We start from the raw sequence: 14,238 nt of genomic DNA on the forward strand, positions 1-14,238 counted from the left end.
CATATTGTCAGTAAGAAAGGGTTAACAAAAGAAAAAAATGGCAAAGCACCAGAAAATTAAAGATAGCAAGTAGGAAACAATGCAAATGGCAAGGGAAGAATGAATGTCTGTGTGCGTTGTCTCCAACCACTTACCCCAAACTCCTCCATTTCTTCTTCCTGCAAGTGAGAGCCAGGAAGAGTAAAGCATGGGTTTAAGAAGAGACAGAGAAAGATCACAAGCTCAGAAAGAAAAAGACCAGACCTCAGGACAAGCAGTTCCGGAAGCCCACAAACATTAAAAAGAGCCTTGACTCGGGCATACAGTCAGGTATTACAAACTCTTCTAGCTCAAATTAAGAAAAAGAGTATGCAATAAGCTGGTCTAACACGAAGCCAAAGAGCATTCACTCCACGTCTTCTAACACTACTAGCTGACACTGTTTCGGATACATTCCCACTTCTACTAAATCAAAATGATAAGGCTGGCACACATCAACATTTCACACGTACTAATACATATGTGTTCAAGATGGCATCTCCCCCTCCCTCCCATTAATGGAATTTCATTTTTATCAAGTAACTGGCAGCTAAAGAATAATATAAAACATTTTAATATATTTTGATAAACACAAAATTTAATGATTTCTCCAGTTTTAGAACACCACATAATTTTGGTAAATTGTTAACAACGAACAAAAAATTCATACTGCTCCAATACAAGAAGGGGCACTTGAAAAGCACCTCGTGCTGACACCTAGCCTCCTCTCAGCTCGGAAAAGCTCTGCCTAATACAACACCCTTACCTCGTTCTAAACATTAAAGCAGGATCCATGTTCACAGACGCCATGCGACCAACATGGCGTATCTCCTTCGCAATCATTCTCAGCTTCTCAAAATTGACCAAGCCCTCCACTTTTGAATCATTTCCTACAATCAACAATTAACGACATCAGTTATTAGGTAGCAAAGTTAGTTTTCCTTAGTGTAAAAGATGACATACTTCTGCTTTTACCTTCATGAAGGAACGTAAGGTCTTTTTTGATAACAGGAAACAGGGGGATAATGGGGGGCTGTAGGTTTTGGCTGTTAAGGACATTACGATATTTTGCCATATTCCTAGATGGATCAAACAAGTCCTGTAGATCTTGAAAGAGTTTTTCATACTTGCTTGGAAGCTTTTCCCAAGTAGTTCGGAGCCTTGCAACCGGTGCCAAATTCAGGCCACTTGAAACAAACAAAAAAGGTGCAAAAAAGTTCAAGAACAATAGAAAGAAACAAAAAATCCTAGAAAAGATCACGTTGCATTTTGTATGTGAGAAATAGCATATAGCCAGAATAGCGTAGCACAACAATGTCAATAAAGTAACAGAAAGTGAAAACTTCCTTTTGCCAGCATGTATTACAGAACAATTAAGACCATTTTTATAAAAACTGGAGATATCTGCACGATGTAATCATAAACAGATAAAAGTTACACTTGGATGAGTCATTAAACCTTATAGAGAGTATGTACTTATTATTACTTTGGAACAGTGTCTGAATTTGATAACAAATTCAAATCTAGGAGTACCTCAGGATCACCATTTATTTTCAGCTTACCAGACTGGAGGAAAAACCCATCTTCCACCTACATAATGTTTAGGTGGTGACAGCACAGTGACCCACCTTCTTGCTGCAATAATCCATCTGACTTTTTTGTGTCTAGATCAAATTGTTAGAACAGACTCTACATATTTGAGGTTATTCTGAACCTGTAGCTGGTACAAAAACCATTTTTTTTCCCCTTAATGGCATTGCCTGCCTCGCTATTCATTTCTTCTTGTGAGAAAGTTTGGTATCTAGAATCTTTCCTTCACTCAAGTTTTTTGCTAGCAGGCAGTCTGCTTTTATTTCTCATTGAGATCAGCTGAAACAGCTGAGCTAAATCTCAAGATTTTTATGTCTCAGAGATGCTGACTGATTATCAGCATGGATACTTGACTTTGGAACTTGCCACGTTTGATTGAATGGTATTCAAAATCAGTGATCTTCAGAAAAAGTGTCACATTCAATCTGTTGATTGTGACAAGTGCTTTTGCCAGAGACAGTGATAAAATTCTCATTTTAATGCAACTTACTCAAGCTTTTTCATAAGAGACAATATTTAGGGATTTTTTTTTTTTTTTTTGTTAGGTTCTTTCTGCCTAACTTGGGAGACTCTACAGGAAATGTGGATGTTTTAAAAAATGTGTATAAACACACACATTAGAGTTTCCTCTCCTCCTTTTCATTCCAAAACTAAGAAAGGTTTTCTGTCTGAGATTTTCAGTACTTTTTAAATTGTTATTAAAAGATCTTTATTTACAGCTTATTATATGGCATTGTCATCTGCTATTGACTATTATCAGAGTTTCATCCAAGAAACTGCCGATACAAAGAAAACTAAAGGCAACATATCATGGCTCAATGAATTCAAGATATTGGGAACTATGTATAAAATGATGAGCTCCCTTTTGGAAATTAACCCATTCATTTTTGACAATGTTATAATTTTTCTTCATATAACTACTGGTTTTTTTGGTCTTTGTTTTTAAATAAGTGCAGTAGTTTCTCTAACGCCATGTTCACCAATGACTCTTGCCTCACTGTCTTGAGCAATAAGTACAAAATAGTAGCATTCCAAATAACATTTCAGCAAACATTTCGAAGTCAACTTCAGATTACTGGAAAATGCCCTCCTTACTGGATTGACAAGTGTTGATGTTAGCAGTATTAATTGGTTTACTCTGTTAAATGCATTTTTTTTTAGACTGACATAAGTAAGACTTCGCTTTTTCTTAGAAGTAAAATTATCAAGGGGCAGTACCTAATGATGGCAAACATCGAGTTGAAGTTCTTGCATTCTCTGCAGTGTAGTGCTATCTTAATGAAATGCTTAATGATCTTCATCCTTTTCAGCTGGTTGGTTTCTCTTAGAATCTCAGAAGCCACCCAGAATGTTTCTTGATTTATCACCTCTTCAAACTTTTTTAGATTAGTGCAACCTGTTTTTGATTTGAGTTTAAACAAGTCATCTATGTATTCCGTGGGTTCAATATTACGGAATAGCTCAAAGTTTCTCATGGAGAGTTGGGTAGCCACCTCAACAGTACTGAGCTGTAGTAGGGAAATTTGACTTTCCCTTAGTAACTCTTGAGCATCTTCATCTGAACAAAGAGTTTCTGTTTCCATGTTGTTCTTCAGGTAATACCTGTAAAAAACAAAATTCAAAAAGACACTATATACTCAAATACTCAATATGTACTCAAAGACACAATATACTCAAATACTAGTGAAAGTTACAATAATGATCCAGTTGGAATCGTAGAATAAATTGAATTTCACCAGGCCTGGATATTAATTAGAAGTTGCATAAGGAGCTATTTCTTCTAAAGAAACAGAACATTAATAATTAAATAATGCTCCTATTAACAGGATTTTGACTTAATAAACTGGCATTGACAGCTTTAGCTCACAGTCTCCAATCTCACCTGCCACTCAGCTGTATCCTGTCAGCAAGCTTGGATAACTGATCAGGAAGCCTCCTTTGCTTGATTACACCCTCAGGTGTGACAGAGACTTCACATAGCGAATATGCATCAGGGGTTGCAGTGAGAGCAAATTCCCTGATAGCCTGGATGACCACTTCTTTTGCTGTTGTGTCCTTACTGATCATGATGTAGCGACTTTGCTGATCCGCCTTGAAAACCCTCAGAACTTGATCTGGTAAGTCTGAAAAAAATATTACATCCAAGGTATGCAATTTAGTAAAGGAAAAAAAAAAGGTATAAGAACAAGCAACAATATCAGTTACATTGAGTCTAATTACTAGTGCTATCAGTTTTTACTTCAGTATCATCGTTTCACACCTCTCCTTCTTATAAAACAGCTGGGTTTGGGGTTTTTTTTGTTGGTTGGTTGGTTTTTTTAATGAAAGACTAGTTCTATTAACAACCAGGAAAAGAAGTTAGTTAGGCTATCAATGGGGCAAGCCACAAAAATATGTTAACATTTCCAAAGTGTGGACAAACTAATTAGCAGCCTGATTCTCACAGGTGTTGAGTCCTGGTATATTCCATTTAAGTCTGAGAAAAATCAAGGACACTCAACAACACTACTCTATACACTGACATATAAGAAGTTTAAGCAAATCAGGCGATAGGAGTGTCAATCTTCCTAAGGATGTTTTTAAGAAAATAGACTCATTTACCTAAGTCTAACCATAGCGCCATATATGTACATGGCTTCCCTTTGTGTAAGTGGCTAGGAAGATGCATGTGTAATGGCCAGCATGGATGTCTACAGAAATAAACTGCAGCAATATTAATGCATCCAAGTACTTAATTATCAAAAATACTGTATCCTTGATACATTTAAATCATATTAATAAATGTGTAAGTAACAGACTGAAAACTCGCTCTTTATTTCTCTGTGCCAATGTTTCAGTGATTAAGAACTACAGCAGCCAGAGATAGAAAAAACACTTTACAAATATTCAAGTTCTAACTATATTATTGTTTCAAGTGACTGATGACAGAAAACTTAAAGCGAACACCTACAAGGCAGCTGTTTTTAGGAAATCTGGAAAATGACGAGCCTAACTCCAAATATTGGATTTTGTATTTCCATAAGCTATATGGAAATACCAAATCCATATGCTATATAGAAATACCAAATCCATATATATTTCTATTAACGTACTGAAATCTAGACCCATTAATCAACTGAAGTTTGATTATTATAATTGTATTATTTAAAAAAAAAAGTTAAAATGGTACAGCTATCCACCACTGGATTTTTAACGTAAGGTATTTTTAACTGAAAAGTACTTTCAACTGATTTAATTTCTTCCCTCTGTTACAAATAACCTTTTCTAGTTTTGTGTGGCATGACATCTGGTCATTATTCTTTCTTTAATGAATATGGTTTTTTTTAAAAATTATTTTCTTTTAGATCATAAAGGTCATACGAACAAGAAAATAGATAATAATATAGAGCCTTCTGAATCTACAGCTAAAAATGATGATTATTAAAAAAAAAATACTGAAAAACAGCTTCCACATGAAAACATTCACTTTGATAGAACCACAATCTTTTTTGACGAGACCTGAACGTGCATAACATGTATTCAAGTAACTACAGAAAGATCTATTCAAGCAACAGAAATCTTGTGACAAAAGAACAAAAATTAATGTCTTCCCACTGCTGCTGCATGTCTCCAAAATAATCATTTGGAAAGCATTAAGATAAATCTCTCTGATATGAGTTGATTTACATACCACAAAGGCTGTTTAGGCTTAAATATATTAGTTTACAAATTTCATGCAACTAAGCCCGTAACTGTTAAGCTTACAGTAGTATTTTTGCAGCTTGAGAAGCACTAATACTGAAACACATTAGAACTGAGTGATTGCATCATCAGTTACACACAACAGGTATCAGTACAGGCCAGTTTTTAGCCCTAAGTACTTGAGTCAAATGTACAAATACCTTATAACTAGGCAAGCCAATTCTGCCTTTTATCACCAACTCTATATTGACCTGCCTTCCTTCAGCAATTAGTTGAGGGGGGGATACAGAGCAGTGCCTGAAATAATTTCTACATTCTTTGACATCTTGAGGAAGGCAGATGCCAAAGACACAGCCTTTCAGAGGCGTTATTAAAAACCAGACTGCTCTCTAGAACTTGTTGCCTCTTGCTGTTACAGAAATACTTGCCACTCAAAGAAATGCTATGAAGATGGGAAGCTACTGTAAACAATACCAAGGTGGGAACTCGCTTAACACTCCCAAGAAACAAGTGTTTCTTGCAAGGAGAAAATAACCGTCTCTGCTGGATCACTGAACTCAATATGAAGAAATGCAGAGAAAGCAAGTAGAAAAGTATCACCCTTGTACTGTATTTTACCATCTTATTTCTCAGGCTGCATACCTACAAGAGCTGGGAGCAAAAGCACTACACAGAATACAGAGAAGTCTTGCCAGCAATTGAAATGGTTACAGCTATAGCAATGGTAGCAAGTAATTCAGCACAATCATTTTTAAATAAAACAGCACTTGAAGAGAATTGTAATCACCCCCCTTCACTCTTTTTCAAAAAAGGAAACTGGAGTGGCAGGCTGAAGAATGCAATGCTATATGATAGGAATCTAGTCCCTTAGAAAGAGCCACGAAGAGGTGTGGTGGGGGTGGGGGGGGGGAGTACCAGTGACTGCCAGCTCATCATTACTATATTATTTTGACTTCCAATCAAATAGCAAAGACAGCACAAGAGAAGAGAAATCAAAGTGCTATTGACTATTTGAACATTTAAAAATAAACCTTAAAAAGTATATTTGAAAAAGCTTGAGCAAATCAGAAGAGAAATCAAAATGACTCCTTGCAGATTTCAAGCTGTTTTCATTTTCTCCTCAAAGACTACCCTTCCAAAACAGCACGTTGTTTTGTTTTCTATCCTGAGGGATATCCCCCGAAAGCCTCAAAGGATGGCTGTTCTACCACTTTTTTCTTTCTTCTCCAGTGCATTCAATTTCTTGCAAGCTGCCTCCATCTCCATCTTTAATTTAGTCCAAGGTAATAAAAGAAATTAAAATTGCAGGCTTTAATTTTTTCCAAGTCTTAAAGTATATAGAGGTATAATTCAACTCTTCTATCTACAGTGCAACCATCTCTAAAGCCCTGAAGGTATATGTTTTTTATTTCAGTCCCGCTCTCCCCCCCTTCCCACACAGGGAAAAATTATACCTGTGAATTACTTTAAAAATATTGAGTATGTGGACATTTGGGCAAATTTTAAGCAAAGAAAAAAAAAAAGAGAAAGCACTAATTACTTAATACATTTTCTATAAAGATAGTGGAAAAGCTGCTATAACACTGAAGCAATGACATTACATCATTATTTATCTCTTTTCCTCAAAGCAAAAGGCAAACAGTAGAACATTATTCATTTATTAAACTTCTGCGAACTCCATCTGTGATTGAAGGATCTTCAGACCCATAATGGCTTTCCTTCTCAATTAATGGAGTTTGTTTGAGCTGTGTGAGACAGCAATGCCCACAGCTCTGGAAGTTAGCCAGTTGCTTTGCTCAGCATTAGGGGCACATTAATTACCCAGAACCGTCTGGTCTACGTAAATGGCAAGCTGGAGAATGGAATCTTCACCCATTTATAGATAAAGAGCTGACGAAAAGTTAGGCTCTTATTGATAAAGAATATCTTCCAAGTGTTGGACAATAGTCACTAGATACAAAGAAATACCCATCTTTCCACTCTTTCAGGAGCAATCTTAGATACTGGGACAAAAATCACACTACCTTCTTGTAGTCTTCTCTAGCCCTAAAAAACCTGAGATGAAGTGATGCTCAGTATCACAGCTTCGAGTGCGATGATTGCACCAACTTGGCCAGTATGTAGGCTGATGTTTAAGCACCATCCCTTGAGGTAAGGTTTCAAATCCCTCAGGCTTAGGAGGGCACTGAATTTTCAGTTCTACTTTTGAGAAATACTCTAAAGATTAGACTAAAATAACCAAGTGTCTGCACAGGTACCATCACCTTATCCTCCCCTCCAGCAGCTATGTTTTAATAGCAAAGATTTGGATACTTAACTCAGAGAAGGTTTCCCGCTAAGAACCTTCCTGCAACCAGAGAAAAGCCCAAATCCCAACCCTGTCAGAAGCTCTGGCTAAACCCTTCTCATAAGATAAGGGTCTCAACTTTCTCATATTCTCCCCCTTTTTCTCCCTCACCCGCCCCCCTGCTTTGTTCCTCTCTGCTAAATGTGTTCATTTTTTATCTATTTCAGAATGGGATTTTAAATCGCTTTATACACAAAGAATTCAGCATACAGCTGTAGGGCAGGGTGACTAACAGGGAACTTTGAAACTCTGTCCCTTACAGATGTAGTACAAGATTATTTAAGTCTGTTCAGAAAAAGTCTGTTCTGAAATGCGTGTCCTGTATCCCAGTCCAATGCCCTTTCGCTTTACTGTAAGCTAATGATCTACTGTGTTATTTGAAAATACGGCAGTCTTGTAAAGACTGATCTATCAGGGCAAATTACAAAATACCAAGCAAAATAAGTTTTCACAGGCCAAGAGTATTCAATCAGTAAGAGGCACTCTGTATACAAGATACTTGAAAAATATACATCTAACACATTCGGGTAAAGTATATTGGAGCAAATGTAATAAATCCTAATGCATTAATATGTGGCTAATCTGTGGGTGACAGCACACAGTTAATAAAAACTCACATGCATCTTCAGACTCTGGAAGTCCAGGGGGGGAAAAAAAAAAGAGAGATCAATGAAAGGAAATTATAAGGTCAAGAACAACAACAAAAAAGGATCCTTACCTGGAGTAGTATTGAAGTCTAAGATGCGGTGATGAGACTGCAGTAGATCAGGATTACTGGATGACAGGGTTCCGCTGACAGGTAAAGCAGGAGGAATGTGCTTTGTTTGCCTCAGTCCCACAATGCTGTCATCCTGAGACTGGCCAATTCCAATGTCACTGCATCCAGAAAGAAATAAAATCAGGACTTACAGACATTCAGAGTTTGGGCTATACTAGAGAGATGCAGGGATGTCCATGTCACTACATTTTCACACTTTCAATTGTTAGTACAGTAATCACTATCTAAAAGTTAAAATTCTCCAGACAACAGCGCTTGCTGTCTAGCTTTGTCAACAGCACCCAAACGTCCACTCAAAGTGATTAGATCTGCCTGTTCACACTGCCAGAAGATCCTCATGTTCACCACTAAGCTCTGTGGAGCTGCTAGACTCGTTATTTTTTTGAAGATGTCTCACAGTGGCCAAGATCTTTATTCAAAAGGTGGTACACACCTGATCATTCTTGCACCACCCCATCACCAAAACTTTGCCTAATACTGCTGTCCCCTCAGTGCTGTTTCATAAGACCTGAATTTCACAGATCTTTCACCCCATCACAGATAGGATTTGCAACTGTGCTTCGGGACATATTGTAGCCATGCAATCTAAGATCTTTCAACAGACAGAGAAGAGAGGATCATTGAGACCATCCATTTTCCTAACCCTGTATCATCTTCTCTGACTTTCTCTTCACTGAATGTGACCGAAGTGATGCCAGCTAACTTGGAAGGCTAAGGTAAGCATCCGGACTTTGGTGCTATCAGTATCCCCTCCAAAGTGCCTGACAACTATAAATGAAGCACTCTGTGATAAAGGTGAAGGATTTTGTCTATTAAATTGTGAAAGGCAGGGTCCCAAAGGAGGTCAGTAGTGCTAGACGCATCAGAGACAGAGCTATCATCATATTATAGTAGGTACTATTTGCATATTGCTTTTGAGTTCATAATCAGCAAGTGAAGCAGAACAACTGCTACAGGACAGAGTTGGAGCTAGCCATTGAACTTTTCTATAAATATATATATGTGCAAATCGTTAATAAAATACTCTGAGGGTGTAAAATGTTGAATAGCAGCCATTATAGAAAATGAAAATAATTAAAAATTTAGCTACTATAGGCAAAGCCTTTTTAAAAGCCGAGCACATCTAAATCTGTATCTACACATCTAAGTAAAGCATAAACCAGAACTTAGATTTCATTGCAAACTGCTGCAACTCTAAAGAGTCAAGCTACTAAATTAAATGATGCAACACAAACGACCATTTCTACCCTAATTTTGGGCACTTAAGCTTTTGTCTGGTGTTCTATCCATCCTCAGAAAACCTAAACAGAAGTAATTAAGGGCCTGATAATTATCCCTGTTGAGCTGTCACAGCACAAGCATCCTTTTGTGCTTACCAATGAATTACTTTACCCAGTACACTCTTGTACCACTTCTTTAAGTGCTATGAATTGAACAGTACTCTGGGAAGCTAGGACAGTATCTCTGGGCATTTAAGACACAATTTTAATTACATGCACACAGCAACTCCTTTTCAGAAGGCAATGCAACTTGAAAAAGGTTGGAGGGGTATCTCTGTATGATGTGTTTGGGTTTTCTTGTTTTGTTTTTAAAAAACAAGATAACTCTGTATTACCAAAATACTTTACAAAGTGTAAACCCCAAGCCATGAGAGTGACAGAAACACTGAAGTCCACTGAAAAAAAAGGTTCTGGGTTTCTCTCTTAATCAGAAGTTAAGCTTAATCTGAACATCAGTATTTTTGTACTTCCACATAAAGCACAAAATACTGTGACAAGCAGTGACGATCAACTCAGGCTTAGCAAGTAAGTCTTTCACTACAACTGAAAGCATTCCTAGCAATCGATGTCTTGTCTTTCAAATAGGAACCACTCCACACACACACACAAAACACACCAAATAAACAAAAACCCGAAAGCCCCCAAACCTCAGAATGCTTTCTGGTGGTTCTAAACAGCTATATGGTTTATTTCATAAATGTGCCAACACCAGTATTTTCTCTAAATTCAAATCAAATGAAGACAAGGTGACCCTCCCCCTTACATTAATAGTTTCACTTGCATTATGTATTCCTTTTGCAGTTTGTCAGTTTTATATGATCTTATACCTATCCTGTGCGTCATGACCGAAGCAGCTTCAGTAAAGTAGATCCACTGACAAGTGTTAGGTTTTAAAAAAAATAAAAGTAATGTTACTAAAATTCTTCTCGATTCTAAGTATTCATATACTAAATTGGAAAGTATTTACCTTACACTCAGTTTACTCTACTTTTAAAACTTAAACTCAGAATCTGAGCGAGTTCTAACTTATGTAAACAAGAAATGAACGCCAGAAATTTCAGATACAAATAGCAACACTAGAAAACCCCAGGTCCCATGAAGATCAACTGCTCCTGCTGTTAAGTAAAATATTTTATTATGCCAGTGAAAGGAAATTGTGGTTTTAAAGGAAAGGCATTTCTATCACTTTCTGTATGCATTTGACATGCAGGGGGAGAGCATTAACTAAGAAATAACTTCCCTGCTGAATGACAAACAGGGTAGAAGGGATAATGGAATGGCAGAGCTGTCTGAATGCTTCTTCCTTCAAAATACAGTATACTTTTCATCCCACCGCAGGGCTGCAAAAAGAGAGAGGAGAGAGGGGGGCTGCTTCTTTGTCTGGGATGCTGCACTGTGGACCAGGCAGTCCACAAATCCTTATTTGGAGCAACTGAGCCTACAGACCACAAAACCATTCTGGATTAGAAGAATAAAGAAAGAAAAGAGCTTGAGCGGAGGCTGTAGCCAGAAGCACACTTCAAGAGATGCCTCATAGCTGGCAGAGAAGGAGATTTCCCAGTAGATGCGGAGGAAATGGTGCTGTTTGCTCAGTTCCGGAAGTTACTTGACATTACTGGACTAAAAAGCAAGACTGAAGGAAGGCATTATCTCCTGCTCAAACTAATTCGTCTTTGATACTGATTTAAGGTCTCACGAAGCAGATAAGCTCCCTCTAAGAGTGACCTCATTCTAGTTTAAAGATTGGTTTTATCTGGATACGTTCTGGAGGCACTGGAGATCTCTTCAGTATTCTCGTTCAAAAAAAGGTGGACAGTTTCACCCCATAAGCTAGCTGACTCATGAAGTCTTTAAATACCTACTTTAATTAATGAGTAAATCAGCTTTTTCATCCCTCTTGATTTTTGGTATTTAAAACCACATGAGAATAGGTAAAGTCCCTTAATATATGCAATACCATTAATTATTAGGAAGAACAAGATAGAAGTTTCTACACAATAGGGGAAAAACACAAACAGGAAAGTCTACAGCTACACATCTCTGCAGAAACGGTGCAGACACAAACAACTGAATGTCACCAGGCTTTGCAGACAAATTGCTATATATAACACACGAAGTAAAGCTAGCAAAAGGAAAAGAAAATAGGTCAAGTGTACTGTTTTTCTGAGTCTTACCCAAAGAGGTCCCTGCACAGAAGAAGTGCAAAAATGAAAGGAATCAAAGAAAAAGAAGAAAACCAACAAGAAAGTTTTATGCAAAAGCTGCAAACAATGGTGAACTATGCAAAAAATCACGCCTAACAGTATGCATGGCTCAGAAGAACAAACATACAAGACCAGTGAAATAAAAGAAAACATTGTAAAGACAAACAACATAAAAAGAGGATTTACAGATTTTCCCCTCTACTGAAATGTATCTGCATCAATTTAAGAAATATCCATTATTTGGATATAATAATTTGTATTCATTTAACCTTTACATTACTAACATTCTATTTATAATGTTTCAGAACAATATTCATTTAGTAGGAAATAACTAGCATTAGTTAAACAAACTTTTTTTAAGTTATAGCAGGAAAAAATCCTAGGTTTTCAGCAGAAGTGTGTTTTTCATGAATTTACATAGAATTGAGTTCTTCCTCAATGGGACACAGTAAAGAAAAATGCAAGAGAAAACACTGATTACACATCAACTACCCTCTACAATTCATTTTTCCCACCGATGCCATCTGTCTTGGCCAAGAACCAGATTCCCATAAAAATCTATAAAACTCATTCTTCTATTGTTTCCAACAATCCTTATCAGAAGTCTATTTCTAAAATGTGTTCATAGAATAAAAGATATCAGATACCATTTAGCTTTCGTTAAAAAAATACTCAATGCTATCAAAGAACCCAAGATAAAATTTTAACCTCAGTCTCCCTTACAGCAGTATGCAGAAATTCTTACAGACCACTGGAATGTGGATAAATTGAAATCATTGCTCGTATCAACCACTTGCAAGCAAACCTGCTTGCAGAGTTGTTCTGAAATTAATTGCCTGGGATGCTTCCAGTTAACAGTCCTCTTAAAAGAAAACAGTAAATTACATGAAAAAGTATTTGTGCCATCACTTTATCTGTAAGAAGTAAAATACATCCATATTGATATCAGGAGCTGCATTGTTAGTAGTCTATGCTCAAATATTCACACTAGTATCTTCTAGTATATTTTTTCAGATATAAACATGGTTTGCGTTAATAAATAAAAAAGGTATCATGACAAATTATAAGTATCATGAGAAATTACTAAAATTTAACACAAAGCAAATATTTAAGAGGAAATTAAAAAACTCACTTGTATGGTTTCTGAGGCAGAATACTGATTCGAGTCTTGTCAAGTATCTTCTTTAATTTATTTCTTCCCCCAACTGTGTTGGCTTTACTTTTCTTATTTACTTTTTCTAATCCTATTACCTGCTCCACATCAACAGCAAGGTCTGGGATGGAATAACGACTCGCCTTTTTAATATCACCAATTTTAGGCAGGTGGGGAGCACCATTTCTTTTTTCCTCTGACAACCGTGTTAAGAGTTCTTTAAAAACTGCACAAGATAGGAAAAGGGAGGAAAGAAAAAGAACAAAAATGTAAAAGAAAGCTCTGTGCACCAGATCAGTTTAATATTAATCATTACAAAAAACTGATTAGGAAATTCTGTCAATTCAAGTATTAAATGAATTTAGATATAAGACTTCAAAAAAATTTTAAATTTTAAAAAGGACATTAATTTTCTGTAGTATGAAATCAGAAAATCAGTAAATTGGCCCAGCTCAGAATAGAAATACACTAGATGACCACATGTTTGCACGGATGGTGTCAACAGAAGGACTTTGACTTTTCAACCTAAGGACACAGACTTCTGCAGAATAGTAGCATGCATAAAAAGAGCACACTAGACAAACATAAGATAGGAAAACTAACAACTGAGAAGGAAGGTTTTAAACAGCCAGCAACAAAAGCTCTCAGATGGACAAGAAATTATTAGCAACAGGATCAAAAAAAAAAAATCAGAGATCAGAGGGGAAACTGCAACAAAGTCATAAGGAAAATATAAGAAAGTAGGAGATTACTGAGACACCTTGCATGTTTGACAGGGCTATTGCATCCATCTGCCACATACACAAAAAAACCTCTCGGACTCCCTCAGCTCCCTAGCAGAGTCTCATCTCTGAGGCAGAAATACCTGATGAATTTGTGAATTAGTTCTTCTACTGCAACTTTTAGCTTCACAAAAATGTTGATATATTTAAATAAATCAAACAAAACCGATCTGGAGATCAAGTCACATATTCTGAGTGTGAGAGGAAGTCTCCATATATAGATGGAAAAATCAACTGAGTTGATTTGTAATAATAAATGAAAACTGATAATTAAAACCAAAGAATTGTAGAAAAAGTGGGAACAAGGGCAATCAGCTAAAGATGAGTATTAGTGGCTAGGTTTTACTATTATGCATTAATTTTGTCCTTAATATTTATCCTTAACTCCAGAGGTACACAACAAAC

At 36.6% G+C, this 14,238-nt stretch overlaps 1 protein-coding gene across 1 annotated transcript in view; it reads right to left on the reverse strand.

Annotated features, from left to right (window-relative positions):
• RAPGEF2 (Rap guanine nucleotide exchange factor (GEF) 2) overlaps positions 1-14,238 on the reverse strand; it is a 134,053-nt gene that overhangs the window by 15,216 nt on the left and 104,599 nt on the right. Inside the window, exons 15-21 of the mRNA XM_009325162.1 lie at positions 13,031-13,277; positions 8,355-8,512; positions 3,491-3,731; positions 2,827-3,210; positions 994-1,205; positions 785-908; positions 135-158 (exon numbers count right to left, since the gene is read on the reverse strand). Coding sequence (XP_009323437.1) covers positions 135-158; positions 785-908; positions 994-1,205; positions 2,827-3,210; positions 3,491-3,731; positions 8,355-8,512; positions 13,031-13,277 — 1,390 coding nt within the window. The remainder of the gene's footprint in view (positions 1-134; positions 159-784; positions 909-993; positions 1,206-2,826; positions 3,211-3,490; positions 3,732-8,354; positions 8,513-13,030; positions 13,278-14,238) is intronic.

Source organism: Pygoscelis adeliae, unplaced genomic scaffold (genome assembly GCF_000699105.1).
Source record: "Pygoscelis adeliae isolate BGI_AS28 unplaced genomic scaffold, ASM69910v1 Scaffold170, whole genome shotgun sequence".
Taxonomy (NCBI): Eukaryota; Metazoa; Chordata; class Aves; order Sphenisciformes; family Spheniscidae; genus Pygoscelis; species Pygoscelis adeliae.